The 18,753-nt window shown below is 39.3% G+C and overlaps 1 protein-coding gene across 1 annotated transcript in view; it reads left to right on the top strand.

Moving 5' to 3' along the window:
- LOC107042234 (netrin-A) overlaps window positions 1–18,753 on the top strand; it is a 44,259-nt gene that overhangs the window by 10,858 nt on the left and 14,648 nt on the right. Inside the window, exon 2 of the mRNA XM_015263177.2 lies at window positions 8,631–8,819. Within this exon, the coding sequence (XP_015118663.1) occupies window positions 8,631–8,819 (189 nt within the window). The remainder of the gene's footprint in view (window positions 1–8,630; window positions 8,820–18,753) is intronic.

Raw genomic sequence — 18,753 nt, 5'->3', positions numbered from 1 at the left:
CTCTCTCTCTCTCTCTCGTTGTTCCGTTTAAAAGTACTTTCCACACTGAGTGCATTTTCACTAATGGATGGAAATGAAATTTTTTCATTCGGCTGTTATCGTCCATCTCCGGAGAAAAAAAAATTAAATAAAAAGATCCATCAGTCGATACTGATTCAATAGAGTGGGTGAGTCTTCCTCTCTGTCATTACATGCATGACGTCAAAGGAATGACACGCCTTGAAAAGAGAAAACCATCTCAAGGAGTTTGGGATGCGGTCAAAAAGGAAATTACACTTTTTCCATCCCGTTGTTAACGTAAATCGATGGAATTACCAATAGAGACATCAAGCTTAACGGATGATTTGGTATCAAATCCACCGTGAATCAAGCAAACGTTGTACATCATCAATTTAAAAAAAAAACAAAAGATTTAACGATTTGCCAGACGAACAGGTGGAGCATTGAAAAATCGACAAATTAAATGTCATCATCATGCTGATTGATGAATTGCTGATCGACGATCGTAGGTTTAAAAAAATAGAGAAAAAAAATGGGAGAACCAACACTTTGTGGCGATAAGCAGGGAGAAAAAAAAATAGTAAACGTGACGGAACGTCGTTCCAGTATTTAGATACGAGATGGGATCTGCATGGGGCCCTATGAAGAAACAAGGTGTGGTCCACTATTGAGGGTCTTAGCTTCCTGTCCAAAGAAGACGCCCGGTTTCGGGTGACGCAATGTAAACACTTCATAGCACACCGGTAGCGCTCGGCTTATACAAGATGGGAAGCTTTACGGAAAAATAATGTTGGCTTCTGTGTATGGGGAACAGATCCGGCTTTCCGATCAGATTTCTCTTTATACATATATCTTTCTTACCTTTAACTGAGAAAGGCGGAAAAATATATAAGAGCGCCTTCATTCATCGTCACAGGGATTTTCTCTCTAAACTTGAACTATTCTGTCACGAATATATCCGGGTGAGATACGAACTCCATTTGAGGGGAATTGCAAATAATGCCTTTAAAGATAGCTAATGGCAGGCAATTCCATGCACCCATTATTATTTTTTCCACGCGAATATTCACCGCAATTGATTGTTCATGAGCAAGAAAAAATACTCAACAGCTGATGTGTACGTTCCAGCGGAATGCATTTTTCCAAATTCAAGTGTGGAAGGGAGTAGCAAAGATGCGCGTGGTTTGTGCCTGTCTGTTTACACAGTAAATATATCAATGAATTTACGATCCAAACTGATCCCTAATGGCCTCGCAAACAGATCTTCCGTCGGGGAATGCGCGCGTGTTATTTTCCATCCTTTTCTCTCTTTGGCTTGAAACACGGGGTACAAACTATTAATTCGTTTCATGGTGCTGGAAAGTGGTGTATATAATGTTCAAGAGCTTCGTATTAACGAGACTATTTTCCGAGTCGAAATGGTTTTATAAGTTGTTGGAAAATGCCCTTTAATAGCAGGAAGCTGCGGAACTATTAACATATTCACCTAATTATGATAGGTTACCGTTGATTAACATAAATATCAACAATTCCTTGGGACAATTTTTGTTTTACACTGATGCCATCGAATTGGATTCTCGTGCTATTTTTTAATTTCCACCTTCCGAGCCCTTGTCCCTTGATTCCGGCTTCACCTCCCCGGGTATAAATAAGCGGGTGCTTGTGTTAGCAAAATGGCACGTATACCACTCACAGTGGGGGGCTAACTCCCCGAGAATGCAAAATAGAAGCATCGATTTACGTCAAGCCTCATATTTTAAATGCTTCCCAAACGTGATCCATCGTTTTTTATTATTTTCTATATTTCATGTTGTTTTGTTGTGTTTTTTTTTTTTTTTTTGTTTTTCACACGGTTTTGCTGCACCCCACTCCCTCTCGATATTAGGGCACGTCGCAACAATGTATTCTTGCAATTTAATTTAATACATTCTCACTGTTTTGAATAATATGCACCACATTCAACATGCTGGGATGATGGAGTCGAATACGTGTTCGTTTTATCCTTCTGAATTTCATTTTTAATTCAGAATCACATGGTTACATACAAGAGGAGCTATTTCCATCGAAATTCATTACATATATGATCACCCCCCAAAAACACATAGTATACTGAACGAAATATCTATGATTACAATTAAATTGCTTGCAAATTGAGTCAATTCAATGGAAGCGAGATGGAATTTTTCGCCCAATTAATGAAATTCAATTTGTTAAACATAAAAAATTTTATATCAACTGATGCAGGGATTCTAAGTATTTTCCACCTGTATCTCCGTCAATCTGTGAATTTTTTTTTACGTAGCTCCAAGCTACTTTAGAAGATACGAAAATTTCCCGAGGTTTTCCTCGAGACGAACTCAAGTAGACCCTCGGGACAAATTCGCACTTACGACGGACAGTTTCTCTCGGTGGGTAAATCCACAACCTAGCGCTCTGGGCCCTTTTTCTTTTCATCTCTCTCGCTCTTCTTTCCCATCACTCGGCCCCAGCCTCACTAATTTCACCACGACTTACTGCACGTCTGGTTTCCACCCCTCGGGCCAATTGATGTTTTCTTACTAGACAGACATTTCCAACAACTTTTCTGACAGTTTTAAATTGATGAAAATTTCTAGTCAATCTATCAGAGAGTTAGGAAAAATCAATAAAGTGAATAAACATAAGATGATGAGAAATATTGCTTGGTTGCGTGTATCTGAGAAACTAGTATATTTATTATCCAGGTTATACCCACTTTCCGGGCACCCGCGTATATGTACGATACGGAAACGCTGGTTTTAGTTTAGTTATACGACAGAGTTGGGCGGCTCATATGTACACTCTCGCAGGGGCAAGCGTTTGTCACGCCTGTTACAATTCTTGTCGACTTTACTGCTGTTAACCGAGCAGCAGATTCTATTTTCTAATATAAACTTGGCCATTTATCTTCTCTCGAGATTTCATATTGTCGCCATATCCAGTAATCATTTGCTTGAAGACAGATAGTAACAAAAGTCTTGTAATAATAAAAAAAATACAAATAGAATATCTCATTAAATCTAAATACATTTTTGCTGAATTTCAAGAAAGAAAAGAGGAATTCTTCTCGTATTATCATAATTCACAGACATTATTTAGCGTTGCCAGTAATTATCACCTCCCACGTTTCTCACGGCCGACAATTGGTTTCATTGTTGAGCATAATGAAAGATATAAGTTTCGCCAGAGTTAACCTCTTGTGCGGGCCACATATCTGACGTTTATGCGCCAAGACAATGGTGGGGCTGCCTATGCATTATATATATGTACGACAATTTGTCGAAGGGTGAATAAAGAGGGGTTAAACGTACAGTTGGCCAAATAACATTAAATACATTAAACGCATCGATCATCAGACCTGACAATTAGCCGTGGGGCTATAAATACCCCATCCACATTGCTGTCATTCATATAAGCTATTTCCACATACTTGGAAGGAAGAGGGGTGCTTATGGTAATATATGCAGCATCACATTCACCCTCCGTTTTTTACATTTTTACTTATAGGGCGTATGGGGGCTTTAAAATTTTGCTTTTATCACTATTTTTCATTTTCCCACTCTTTGTTCATTCAATTCTGCATATTTCTTATTCGATTTTATCAAACAAATTTTCAATTATTCAAATCAGACGTCACACTATTTGGACATCTCGTGGGAGATTTTTTCTTCTCCTTCATATGAAGGGAGAACTGCTAGTCCAAGGATTATGAAAAAAAAAAAAAAAAAAAAGGGTTAATGAGAATGATGGAGGTGAAATGTTGAAGCTATGCGCGCTTGCCCAGCCCACTGCCCCGGTAGCCGGAGATATTTTCCCCGGACAAAAGTTCGCTGTCAAATTTTCTCGGACATTATCTTAGTTTATTACGCAAGAAAAATAATAATGGATGAACTTGGGATGTTTAGATATATTTTGCTTTTATTTGCTTATTTCGGACGGGAATTCTTGGTATTTATAGTAAACTACTCCTTACAAAAGAAGTAACCTCGGGTTTCGGCCTGAATTACCCCCTCTACTAGTGATACGTCGGAAAATCGTGGGAAAATTTGTCTCAATTACACTTTGTTTGTGTGTATTCTGTCCGGAGAAATTTTTTGCTCGGGGAAATTTTGTCCGGGGAAGAGGTTTCCTAGAACCAACTGCGCCTCGTTAATGAGAGTTTAAAATCTACGAGTAAACGTCGAATAAATCATCCCTATGAAGAAGAAGTGGAAATTAAAATACCGTTGATGTATAGTGTTTTTACTTTATACAAACACATTAGCTACTAGAAAAACTTTACAATTTGATAAAATTTGGATTTACGCTCCAAATAACATTATACATATACATTTGCATGGAGTGACGCGGCTAGACTTACATTTTTATTAAATGAACGGGAGAAGTAGAAAAATGTCAGGCTGTCTCTCTATCCTTTCTGAACATCTATACCTGTCCCAATGAGGCGGTCTATGGGCCTGAAAATAACCTACACAGATAACTGTCGGAATTTTCCCAATTATGTCCGACTCGTGACCAGAGTCAGTCCTCTAATTGAAACAAATGAGACATCAAGTATAAATCCACACCTATTGATAGAACCGGATTCTGAAAAATTTCTCGAAAATATTTTCTCCAACCCTTTTCACCTTTGGAAATAAAACTCAATTTGTATTACATTGTTCGAGCTGGAGATGAAGGAGAGATCCTTTCATTCGAATAAAGGAATCGAATCTCTTTATCGTTGACCTCACCGCCTACCTAACACCTGGATACTAATTTATCTCCTAGCGTACAATAGAGGATCATCGCTGATTCCGTAGTAAGGCTCTCATTTTATACCTTTGGCCAGTGTCTGTGGTAGAATTTGCAACGATTATAAATCGTGATTTTTTCGCATGAATCAGGAGTTAAAATAAAAACAATAGTCTGGTAAATATCAAATTATCAATTTTTATTCGACAAAAATTAAAATTTCAGCGACAGTTGAAATGTACTCATGAGGAGAGTGACATTGAATTCAATTTATGGGGGAAAAATCATGAAATTTCAGATTTAATTGAAAGACATTTGCCTGTTTCTATTAATTTTTCCATAAAGTTTCGATTTTTTAGTGGAGAAAGTCCTTGGAATTTCAGTGGAACTAAAATATGATAAAAAATTTCAACAGTGTATCGAGTTGATTAGCATTTCTCCTGTACTCTTTTCCAAATTTCAGACAATCAAAAAAGTGAAATGAATTGAAAAAAACTCACGAGAGGCATATCAACTCGCCGCTATTTTCAGCAGCGAACGCCCACTTGGCACAACTGCTATGACACGCAAGTGACTAACGAGGCATTTATATCGCGATGCGACGAAAGCTGTGATAGTATTGTTACGGTCCACTAACGAGAGTTATATGATCGATACTCCATACGTGTACCTTCTTGAATCATATTGACAGCCACAATCCGATGTTGGAATCAACAATTGTTCAAAATCCAACTGAATTTGGAAACAGCATCTCGGGAGAATTAAAATGAACCCATTAGTTGAAGAGATGAGGAAAATGTCGGAATACAATATCAATAACCGACAAAACCATTTTCACGTTAATTTGCATTTGGGCAAACCGTGTTTTCATAAAACGTCGAGTGCTGGAAGGATTGCAATCAATCATCGGGCGGGCCAATTTATGGAGAGAGGGGAGAATTTCATCTCTCTCTCTCTCTCCCTTCACTTTTTTTTCGTTAATTACATATACGTAGACGTTGAGTGTACGCAACGGGAGAATATTACGTTGTGGCCCCCAGCTGATCAAATATTAAACTTAATGAAATGGCATTACGAATCAAATTTAAATCTCCACCGAGTTGCAGAGAGCATAATGAGAATGCGGCTTAATTCAGATTTTCGTTAGCGTCGGAACATTCTCGCGCCTCGTCGCCGTTGACGACTGAGTAACCGTGTGCCACCCCCTTCCCTCGGTGGAAAAAAAAAAACCCTTTCAAATGAAGGTAGTTGGGATGAGTGTGCATGTGTGAGCACAACACGGTGTTAGCCGAGCGATTTTAATTCCTATAAATCCCATAAGCTTCTAACGCGATTTCATGCTTTCGAATTTTACACGTGTCTCGCGGTGACACCATTGCTTTGTTGCTTTCAGGATGCAAATCTCTGATGCGTCTAACACAGACCTATGCACATATTAATTAACTTTTATTCTGTTTTGTTTTTTGTTCATCCTTGAATGTCATAATATCGCTGAATGCACTTTGTCACCGAGAATTTATTCGATGCATATATATTAGTGAGCACTATTGGCACTGATAGAGTTGGTAACTAGATCAATTAACAGTTCTCCCTCTTACGACAGCCGTCCCTAAATCGAGCCAACTTGGCCCTTTGCCTTTGTCTACGGCATCGCTCTCACCTATTCTTCCTGTCTTGGCTTTTCAACAGGAGATGTGTCGTGTAATCCGTTTAGGGTACCACCCACCGCCGAGTGCCTCGAGACGCTCAACTCGACAATATAGAAGCCGTATGCATGACATGAACGCATGGTGAGCATGAGTGCCTCTGTTGGATGGAGACTAGTGCCAGGAGACATATAGACATGATAGATCAATTTTTCCTACACATTATTTCTTCGGCATCCTTTTCCATTTTCACCCGAAATTCAAGTCACTTTAATTGAATAAAAATCTCGATGAAACGTTGTATAAGCATGTCGAATTGGAAATAAGCACGGATAAGTGGCGATCATAAGACCGAGGGAAATCGTTTCACCTTCACCACCTGGTGCTGAGAAATATCATGAAGCTCACTTATACTCGTATAGCACAGGTGTTCCTCGTACGCATAACCCGAAGTTGCACACTGTATTTTTTTTCAACCAACTCGTGTTACCGGCATCAAATCATCCACCTACGTCTTGCTAACTTCCGTTCCAGCACCAATGTAGATAAGACATGGAAATAAGCCCCTACGAGCCTCTTCAATCGTGCATTAATAATCCGTGTCTATACATGCGGCCGAGGTTGAGGTCAGGGGGAAAAATGAATGCCAAAACTCTCAGAACAATTGCAATCTGAGGGGATATTTTCTCGTCTTATTTTCATGCGCTCCATACATCCATTCAATTATCCATAAAACTGTTTTTTTTTTCTTTTCAAACCGTGTGAACAGAGAGTATTAAATATTTGCGGAGGACATCAGCCAGAGTGAACTCGAGAGGCCAAGTCGTAAATAAAATAGACAGAATGTTGGGCGAAGGGGCTAAACGAGTCATAAGAATGAGGCGAGTTTTCGTACATAAAAGTGTCGCGGCGAATGAGAATTTTATCAGTGGTGCTGCGATAAACCCAAACAGAGATGAGAAAAGGAGAACAGCTAAAGCAGTAACGACGAGGGAGAAAATAAAAATCCCTCTGGTATATCCGTGCATAACCCAAGAAATGCCAAGTGTTATGTCTCAAGTCCTCCCACTTGTTTGCCAATAGTGAGACAATATGTAAATTCATTGAAAATTGAATCAAAATTCTCTGCTTGCTCTCTTTTTCTAACGATTTTTATCGTCATTTGTCCACTGGCTTATTTTCCCTTTTTAATCTTGCAAGTAATCCGGGGGGATAATCGAGTCGGGACTCATTCGAATCCTTGGAGAACATGGGATACCGTGTCAGCTCGTTAGTGCGAAACTGGTAGAGAGATAACATTTTTCTTGGGGATTTTAACCGACTATCGATCTCAATAATTGAAAATTAATTTGAAAAAAAAAAAAAAAAAAAGAAAAACGTATTTTATTTATCCAAAGTCTCTTTCACTATAAAATGGAAAATGATAAAAGCTGAGCCAGCATCACCTGTCGATTATAACCGCATCATGAATAAAAGCAGCAGCGAAAGAGGATTTGAAAAAAAGTGCGAAGAAAGATGAGATGAAAAATTGACTGCCACTGTCGATCCGTCATCGCTGAGATGAATGGTTCTTATAAAAACAGTAATTTCATGGAGAGGATCGAAAAATAACCCCCCGGGGCAATACAGCGGCGCATTGACTAATAACAGGAGTTCTGGGGATTGGCGATTTTGCCGAAAAGTTTGTACAAATAATCGTTGATCGCTCATGCAGTTAATAGCTTGATCTTTATTGAGATATCTCATTTTTTTATTCCTTTATTTTTTATTCAGCGATCGTTACAAATTATTAAATACGAGCAAACGGGCAATTATTTTTAATGAAATATGACAAGGCTTCATCTTAAAATCATGAGAATACTAATGTTCTCTTTTTCTTAATTCAACCCCTACCGTTTTTTTCTCCTCTTTCTCTTCCACACGTGGTGAATGATGGTGCGTGAAATCCAATAGGCGACTTTCTGCTTACGGCTGTCCCTCAGCTATTCCCAGTGGTAGATCTATACAGTGGGTAATCGAGGAAAAGGGATCTGTGGTCGAGGCCATTCAGAATGGCTCATGAGAGACACTACCCGAAAATTCCGCAACGATTTCACATTTTAGAAACAGGTAGACGGAGCGCGATCAAAGCCACTACAGAGTTTAAAGATATCATCATCATCCGGAAAAAAAGATTTGCCAAAGTGTCTGTATAAATTTTTCTAATAATCATCTTCTCGTGTTTGTTTTCAGTTTGCAATTGCAACCTTCACGCTCGGAAATGCCGTTTCAACGTTGAGCTGTACAAATTGTCTGGCCGAGTGAGCGGAGGCGTGTGCCTACAGTGTCGACACTTTACCGCTGGAAGACACTGCCATTATTGCCGCGAAGGCTACTACAGAGATCCAACCAAACCGATCACCCACCGCAAGGCTTGTAAACGTGAGTAATTCCTCCTCCACTACTTCAAATCCCTGTTAAATTCAGGCTGTCATGTAGAACCCCTACAATGTTCGGATTCACATTGAAATCCATCTATCGTCTCTTGGTGCAGAACCGCACCACGACCGCCTCAAGGAATTGTAGACTCGGACCGCAACAATACAACCGCAGTGCTCACAAATGTAAATTCCCCATCTACATGATTTCCTTCATTATTAATATTGCATTCATGATTTCATTGCCTCCGAGGGAAACACCAAGCGAATAATTTTAATTAGAATGTCAAAGCGCCGTTTTTACTAGAATTCAGATCATTTGTCTTTTCGAGATAAATTGGGAAGTAGAATAAAGGATAAATTAAATGTAAAAAATAAAAATCAATAAATTGGCACAATTTCCAAAAAAAATTGGGGAAATTGTGCCCTGGGGGTCTTTGATTGTCACTCCCGTGAAAAAAAATTCCTATTGACAAAAATAATTGTACATCACAGAGAGAAAAGCTAAATCTCTTCTGCCAACCCAGTTTCAAAGATACGAAAAAAAAAATCTGTTTGAACATTCGCATCAGTGTCTGATGCGGTACCCTCTCGTCGTTTCATAAAGCTCAGTGCGCATCATTTCACGGACATATAGCCATCAAAACACAGTTACCACTGCACAAAATACACAAGTGAACCATGCATGTCAGTCCTCGGGGCATGTACGGTAATATTAGAAACTTTTTCCCTCTCCACTGTCCCTTCATCTCATCTTGTGTTTGTCCTGCACGCGTGACCGTAAACCCCCATGAACGATACTCCATGAAACCCAAGCCTCAATGTCTCTCTTGCTCCCTCCACCTCTGTATTTTCTTCCTCGCATCTTTTCTCTCCCGTTTACTTTAACCAGTTTGTCCCCAAAGGGCAAGGGTTACACAAACTACAAACGAACTCTCCGATTTAGATATATATCTATACGTATACGTGGATTTTCATCAACTCTCTATAGACTCTGAGATTGCCGGAAACATAAATAAAAGTAAGACTATTCAAGTGTTACAAGTCGGCTTAATCCTCCCAGTAAGGTGCTTGAACTCAACAAAACCATTGTACAAAGCTTTGTCACCCGCTTTCGCACACGTTAGCATATTCATTACCCGCCACTTAGGTGGAGACCTGAAGCTGCCGGGAAACGACAACTTGCTCTGTAGGATCAGCACTATTAGTCTCGCTCCAGTCGTATTTTTATCCTCTGCTTTTTTTCGCGACTCCCTAAACGTTATTGCAATTGTGAATGTTCTAAGTACCGCAATTCTCAAGTAACTCTCCAATCAATCTTGATTATCGTCTTTGATTATGTGGACGCAACAAGAAGCTACCGAGATAGTAATAATAATAATAATAATAATAATAACTATAATACGAAAGGAGGGAGGGCAAAAATAAAGGGGATCGGTCAAGAGTTGAGCATGTATTTATCGCATGGAAGGAATCCACAAATCTCGTGTCGACACACGATTTCTCAATGAAAATAAATACTCTTGTATATTACAAAAAGATGGGAATTGGACAATTGTGCTCCATTATGAGGTGGAAAGAATCTGTGCAGCATGGTTTTGGCTTCATTACCCCAAGTTTGCTTTTGTGTTTTAATCAGATTACGCCAATTAGACCCGCGCCCATTCAATACACTATAGTAGACACGAACGACAAAAGCCTTCAATCAGCCAATGAGAATCCAGTAAGCAGCTTATAAAGCACTGGAGTCACTGAAGCAATTGTCTACGATACGGCAAAGTTTTTGGCAATATTAGGACTCTTTAAATTTGTAGAAAAAAAATTATAATTTTTATTCACGACTAATGGATTTGCACAATATGCAATGAAATTCAATGAAATTGCATTAGGCCATAAATATAAATTGAAATAATTTGAAGATGAATTATTTTTTGTTGAAATACATGTTTGGTAACTTCTCACGGACCCCCGCGTGGTGTTTCTGTTGTATTATCCATGGCCGGGGCGATCGCTGGAGCGTACCATATCAATCGACAAACGAAAAGTCAATCCTCGGGATAAATTATGAGTTATGAGTTATGCGCATAAAGTAGAATGCTCTGAATGCTCCTCATAATGATGAAAATGAAGAGGAGAAGAGGAAATATAATGGTAAGGATGCACAAGTGGTGATGATAAAAGAGACTTGAAGAAAAACTAAAGTGAGTAACGAAGAGGGTGGATCAATGAAATCGTGTCAGGAGAATGAGAGTGACTGTGAGGGGTTGAGTTTGAGTGTGCTGAATCGTGTATTGGATTGTAAAGCACCAGAGTCTCGAATGCGTCTCCATGTGCCAGTGACCCGACCTCAATATCAACCCTTTTGCATCAACTGTGGAAATAAATAATTCACCTTTCAATATGTGCTTTTATTAATTAATAATAAAGTCACTGGGATTAGTTGATTGAGCGCAACTCAATCAACGAGTTAATTAATATTCTCCCGCCGGCAGGAAGAAAATGAATTGAAAGAAATATGGAGCAAAACGAATAGCCAGACGGTGGAAAAGAAAATGAAAGAGCATATCTTGGCTCTGAATACGGTGGATCGGAGATAGAATTGATGAGCATTAATGAAATCGAGATGTATATTTCGCCTCGGCCGGTTAATGCGCGTGTACAAGCCTCCTCATGTACCTACCCCTGTGCGTATGAGTGCCACACCGGTTGATCGATCTCATTTGAGATACAACCATTTGCTACTCTCATTACACGCTTACCTGCCTCCATTACTCGTTTATCGAGTACGACTAATCGAAATTATGATTTTTAGATTAAAATACATTTTCTCGGCAGTTTGAGTAAAGAGATAAGTGCTTTATATAATGTTCAGGAATCCCTCGGAAAAAAATTAAATAAATAAATGAAAAGAAAACTACCGTGATAATGTTGATCAACGAAATTAAGGCAGAATTTCATGGCTGGCTTAACAATATAAATGCTTTTTTCCCCGTATTTTTAAACCAACAGACTGTCTCATTACCTCTCGAGACGCACGTCATTAATGTCAGGTATATACGCGACGTATCATGTAACCTCACGAGTGTATGTGTGACCACTTCGGGGCAACCACTCCAGGCGCTTCAAACGCATGTAAACCCAAGAGATAGCTATCGATCTCCCGCTGCTCTGTACGTTTCATCTTATTTCAGAGCTTGGACTGTGTTGATTTCTTTCATTCCCCTTCTTCCATCTATTTATTTATTTTCCCTGAATATTTTCCAATGCCGAGAAGAGGTCTGCCTCCACTCGTGGCTCAAGCTATTTATCAAAGTGAGCTTTCTCATGCCTCTTGAATGTTGCTGCGAGGAATTAATCGCTCGAAACTGTATAAAAAACCAAAAGGCAGTGATTTTGACTTTGATTTTGATTTTGGCTTGCAAATTAGAAGGAGAGAATAATTGACAGAGACGATAAAAAATAGTGATACTTATTTTTCTCCATTTTTCTAACGGAGAAAATACATTCAGTTAGATTCCCGAGATTTATAGACGTGTATCGCCGCCACGTTTTGGTGTCGGGTTTCAATTAAATATGATCGATGACAAGCCTCTTTTTTCCCTCTCAAGCCTGGACCATGTGCTTTTGAATTGCCAAACATATTTGCTGGAGGTATACAACTTTTTTTATCCTATACATATATCCGTAGCAAAAAAAAAAATCACCGCATAAAAGACTCCTTTCGACCGCATGATAAATTTCTTATGCGATAGAGGAGGGAAGAAAAAATGGTGGCCAAGGATCCAAGGTAATCGATTCATCGGAATATCGGGAGGAACGAGCAGAGGTCCTTGCCGAGTGTCAGTCGCTCCCCACTTTCAGACATTTTTTTTTTCTTTTCTTCACTTCAACCTGAGGAAACATGGCAAAGAGGAATTTTGAGAGGTCATTCCCTTTGAAATGAAATGATAAAATGAGTTATTTTTCGATATTCTTCCCAGATTATACGAGGGAAAAAAAATTCCACCACAAGGAGTCCATCTGAATCGGGAATTCTGGCAATCGAATTCACGCCACGTACAACCAACGCTAGCGTTGGTAACTTTTCTGGAAAAAGGTAGACACGAAGTTAGATGTATCTCGCAAATTCGATTCCCAATAGCAAAGTCCCACAGTGGATGAGGGAGAGAGAGAGAGAGACGGAGGAACCTTTGTGGAATAGCAGGCACACGTCCCAAAGCATCAAGAAACTGCGAAACGCCAGAGCCAAGGGGAAATCACGTAGGAGGACGAGGCGAGAATTCAGGGGAAAAAAATAAACTAACGAAAAAGGAAAGGCGAAAAAAATTGTGGAATAAAAATAAAAGAGGATACATCCCACGGTGCGATACTTGGTGGTAATTGGTCTTGACTCTTTGGCCTTTTTTCGTCTTATTCTTCCATTCGTTTCTTTCTGTTTCCTGTATCCCTCGGCGTAACTTCAGTGCTCCAAGATATTGAAAAGATTCCAGTCTCGATTTTCTACCGAAAGAGGCGAAAGAAAAAAAATGTCCGTATTGGGTTGATGCTCCACGAATAGCGGGTGGGAGGGCGGTTGTTTCCGAGGCCCAGCCAGAGAGTCTGTTATTTTGTTTTCCCTCGGGCACATTTTTCGTCACGTTATTTATTCGCACTGAGGGACTCGACCCCAGTGGAGAGTCATTTCCTGTGTCGAGAGTATACTGTTTTGTTTACGTATTTTTTTAATACCCTTTTTTTATTCCTTTTCTTTGGGGAAGATTCTCGCTTTATCTGATGCCTGTATCCTGGGAATGAAGTACCCCTTGTCGAGATAATTTGAGTTTAGTAAAATTGAGAGGGATATTGGTTGCTCGACGATTTACTCTTGGACAAATGGAATGTTCATTATCTCACCTGTATTGGGTAATTGGTAAGAGAAAATGCCGTCTCTGTTTTTCAAATATAAAACCTGAATAAAGATTGAAAGATGAGTATAAAAATTTATGATGGCATTTTACGTAGCGATTGAACCAATTTCCTTGGTAAATTCAAAGCCTAAATCGTAAAATGAAAAATTGCACGCTTACCGAAGTGCCAATTAGATGAAACCAAATTCCCCGGGGTTGTAAAGAAGGTGAAGAGACGCCTTAAACTCACTTCTTGTAAAAATACGAGAGAATGACTGGGGGACTGCTGTTGGGATTTCGATATATACCTTTGCGTGTATACAATAGACGTTGTTATATATATATATATATATATATATATATATATATATATATATAAGTTGATAATATATGCTATATACCTGGGACCTTGTCGAACGCCTACGGTTAACCGCAACCGACACTCTCAGCGCTTCCATTCTTTTTCCTTTTCTCCTCCTCCCGCTGCTTCCTCTTCTTTAAACGTATATACCGATATACCGATGAGCTGGTAGACTCCTCGCCACCTTTTATTCCTGTATTGACCACGGTAGCTCAGAATTCATGTGCTACAGGTGGGCAAACTTCGACGACGACAACGAGGACAAAAACCCGTTTCCATTTTTTCTTACCGTTTCTTTTTCTTCTTTTTTTTTTCAAGCATTCCTGATGCTTTCGTTTTCAATATTTGAATTTTTTTGAAACAGCCAACATTTCACACAAAAAGATGACCAATACCAGACAACCCCTCCTCAGGGCATTTCATAATTTGAAATTTTTTGTGTGGATTAATGCAGTAAAATGCCGCCCAAAAAAAAGGAATGAAAAACACCAAACGAGGGTTCTTTATTCCATAAAAAATTTTCGCACTTTCTTTCCCATTGCAAGGGAAAAGGAAGCAATTTCTAGCGAGTCATGTGTAAACGCCGAACGAGTTCGAGTGATGAATACAAATTCAACGAGACGCCAAATCGTAGTTGATTAGGGTGGCACAGAAGGCGAGAAAAGGGAGACCCGAGAATTGAATATCTCCCAACTTTATCGGAAATATTATGCGTGACGAGAATAAATCGTCTATGTGACAGTTTCTCTATTTCATAATTGAACATGATTTTTCCATCCCCCTGATATATTTGGGAATTCAATTTTGGCAAGACAAAAAAAAATTGCACATAATTGAGTTTACATGCTTCAGAGGGAATAAAAAAATTCAAACGGATATTGGCATTCTTCGCCTCCTTTTGGTTCCTCCAGTACCAATATCAGAGTCTTTGGGACTTTATGAGGAAAAATTCGTCGCATGCTCTCTGGGTCTCGCTCCAATATAATATCCCCATGGGCTTGCAATAAAATCGGGAAAAAATTGGGATTTCTTCATCTTCCTTCCTCCGTGAGTTTTTCCGAGAGATAATTTGTTTCCGTGCGAATTGGTTTCATCCACTTCTTTTGAACCAATATAAGGACAATCGTGATGATGAGGTGTGACCGGATATTAGGGCGGGAGGAAAATCTCTCTGGGGGAATGATGATGCTCAAGGCTATAGTATACGTGCTGAGGCATCCTTCTTATTGCTGCCATTCCATCAAACAAATTAAACTGATACTCATGAGGGTTCACCATCGCTACGAAAAAAATCCTATCAATTGAAGATAGTCGCTGTACTCCTGGGGAAATTTTTTGAAAATTTGACAACATTGATATTCTAATGATAGTTAGAATTCTTAAACTCATTGTGAAATGGAATTTAAAAAAATTGCAATTTCAAGTTTTGCCCACTTGAAACTCAATTTCACATTTAAAAATTGAAAATAATGGCCATCTCATTGGTACTACTCCAGTATTCTAACGCATTGTTTTTATTTTTTATTTATTTGGCAAACTCAGAGTGGAAATGGAAATTCAGAGTTATTTCCACTGACCGGGCCTGTGGCTTGCCGCAAAGGCCCACGGGAAATTCGAGAGGAGAACACCACTCATTCGTGAATATCAATGTCGTTCAATTGTTTGTGCGGTCATGTTATTTATTCTTATTGTAAAAAATTGATTAATTAGTTATCACGGCAAAATGGTGTGTGTGTGTGGGGGGGGGGGATAATCACTTGTTTGCCGTGATTTGTTTCTGCCGTTTTTCGTGGAACGATAGAATGAAGGTAAAACATAAATCCCGAAAAGTTTTGAATCTCCCTGGAGAGTCCCAGGTGAAAACGGTTCGAAGCGTAGTGGGAGTTTATCAAGCGCTATGTCCCTGGATACACTTCACTCCAGAGGGAAATCAGCTTGATAATCCGATTAATAAATTGGCCCGTGCCGCCGCTTTAGACCATTTAAACTCCGCATACTCCGCAGCAAATTCAAAATCCCCAAAAAATAATTCCCATAATTCTGCTATTTAATTCGATGACTGCAATGGTCTGGAAACGAGCTTTCATCAAATTTCTACATTTTTAATAATAAAACTCTGTGAATAATAGAGTACATTGTTCGAATAATATGTCACTGTCAAATAACAACAACAACGGGAAATGTTAAAAAATTTACATTTCATCCGATTGTGAAAATTTGATGAGGTTCGTCGGCGGGCCATTAGAGCCGATTAACTTGTAAATGTGTGTGTGTGTGTGTCTGTACATGTTCGTATGAGAGGAGAAGAGAATGAGGCAAACACGCTGAAGACACCGAGGAATGAGTAAAGAGAGTCTCTGAGTTGGTATGAGCTCAGGAACACAAGTCCGTAATCGGCTTAGACCCTCAGATTCTCACAATTTTCGGTCAGTGTTCATATACACACATGTAAATAAAAGAAGAAAAATCATTCAACTAATAATGATGGATAGACACCCACTCACATGCAGCACAAAGTCGAATTTACGAGACAGCTCAAACAGCTTGAAACCCGCGCTCCTTTGAATTTTCATTTTTATGCCTAATGTATATAATACGGAATACACGAGGTGTATGCTACTTCATACAAGATGAGCAGTTGAAATGATGAAATAGCAACACATATCATGGCTTTGGATAACGACTTTCTCTATTTTTCTTCCATTTCTCCCGTCACCCTCTCCTCTGTAAGGATGGAAGCTCACACCGAGCTTGATATGACCGTAATTAGCCGCTTTTCAATGGTCTTCTCTCTCGCATGAAAGATCCACCACGCACGCATAAGCGGAGAGATTTTTTTTCAAAAGCTCTTTTCTAAAACCTCTAATATTCACCCTCAGCTGTGTCTTTCAAGACTTCACGCCATCTTCTTTATTATAATGTGGGTTTAGTTCCGTGCACAGAGGAGTAAGATATAGCTGATTTTTCATAAAACGTTTAACGCCAGAGTTTTCAAGGAAATTAAAATTCATCATGAATTTCTATGGTAATTTGTCGAAACAAAGACTCATTCGTCTAGCGTCAGTCACTTCCGGATTACACAATTGGAGGCTCTCTTATTTCAACAATGACGTTGACGATCCTCCGGGTCCTCGAGTTGCAGAATAATAAAAAGAAGAGTGGCATGCATAACCTAGGGAGCCCCAATCCCTTTGGCACGCGCGTGGGACGATTGATACGTCGAGACACACGTCGTTGAGAGTTATATACCTATACACAGGTATATAACTTGAACTCGACACGAAAGGAGAGGAAAGGAGAGGAGAGGAGAGGAGTGCAGTGCATTTCATCGGCGTTTCGCATATTTCAAGTGTACGCATCATATAACTGTGGCAGCGCTACACCATGTGGATATAATAAATTACCACAGACTGGATTGAGACGTTATGAATTTATGAATCGATTTTACATTTTACCATCTGTCGACGGCTATAAATATATTTCTATTTTTCTGCACTGTTTGCTGAAGAATAAGTTGAACAATCATTGGATAGGACTGACAACTAATATGCCCGTTCGATACTCAAGATAATGGGGAAAAGGGAAAAGGGAAAAGAGAAGCCATCATCGACCCATTGGGTGCACAAGGGCGAGTCTTGTTGACTCAATGTTAATAAATCCCTTGCCACGAGTACGACGTGTTCCTCCAGTGTTTGTCTCCAGTCAATATTTTACCACCAACTTCTCCAAGTCGGCAGAAAACCGAGTCGCTGTGCCATTGAGAAAATTGATGGCCAGAATATTTCCATAAAATTATTAAACGAAGCTGACCAATTGCTCATTTTTTTTGTTTTGTTTTTTTTTTCTTACAAATTTCCCGACTCCTTTGATAGTTAGGAAGGGTAATAATGCGTAGGAGTTGTGTATGAAATACATGAGATAGAGAGGGAGAATATACATACACCCCAACTCGTTTGGTTCATCTTGAGGTCTGAGGAAGATAAATGCGATAAAGTGCTATACCCAGTATATCTGTCCATGAGTATAAAATGCTATCTCATACGCTTTAACTACCACACTACCCTGTAGATACGTACACCACACGCGTATCTATACTACTAACCACATTTGCAAGCCACAAAACAATCTTTTATTGAACACTCGGTGGTTTTCTCCTCTTCTCCAATATCTTGTGCTTCCATTGAGTTGATACAGGAGTTGAGGACAGATTTTTCTCATCACAGAGTTATTGAGTATTATTGAAACCCATCGTGTCTGGCAACCGTCACAAATGGGAATTATAATTAATTCGTTCTGGGGACATAAATTAAACCATCAAGTTGTATCATTGATTTATGCGACTGGTGTTGAAACGTCGAGGGTCCCTCTCAACGTGTCCAATAAGTAATAATTGACCGTATGAATGAGAGAATGAATTTTCACTGACCCAGAATTCCTCCCATGAACATAATCAATCCCAACACTTTTTCTCCTTCGCCATAATTCGTGGATAATCCCTGTAATGATTATTTAATGGCTATAACCGAGAACATTTATCAATCGATCAATTAGTCTCATCTAATTCGTTATTGATATCGCCACAATTCCAATCCCCTCCGTGTGTTGTGGTTGTCTATCATTCCCATTCACCCACCAGTTGTCCTCTTCATTTGCCCGTTATCTGGCCCACGCCTCTCCTCGACTGTTCACCT

Source organism: Diachasma alloeum, unplaced genomic scaffold, assembly GCF_001412515.2.
Source record: "Diachasma alloeum isolate Michigan unplaced genomic scaffold, Dall2.0 Dall_scaffold_00430, whole genome shotgun sequence".
NCBI lineage: Eukaryota > Metazoa > Arthropoda > Insecta > Hymenoptera > Braconidae > Diachasma > Diachasma alloeum.
This window is presented reverse-complemented; position numbering and strand designations above follow the sequence as displayed.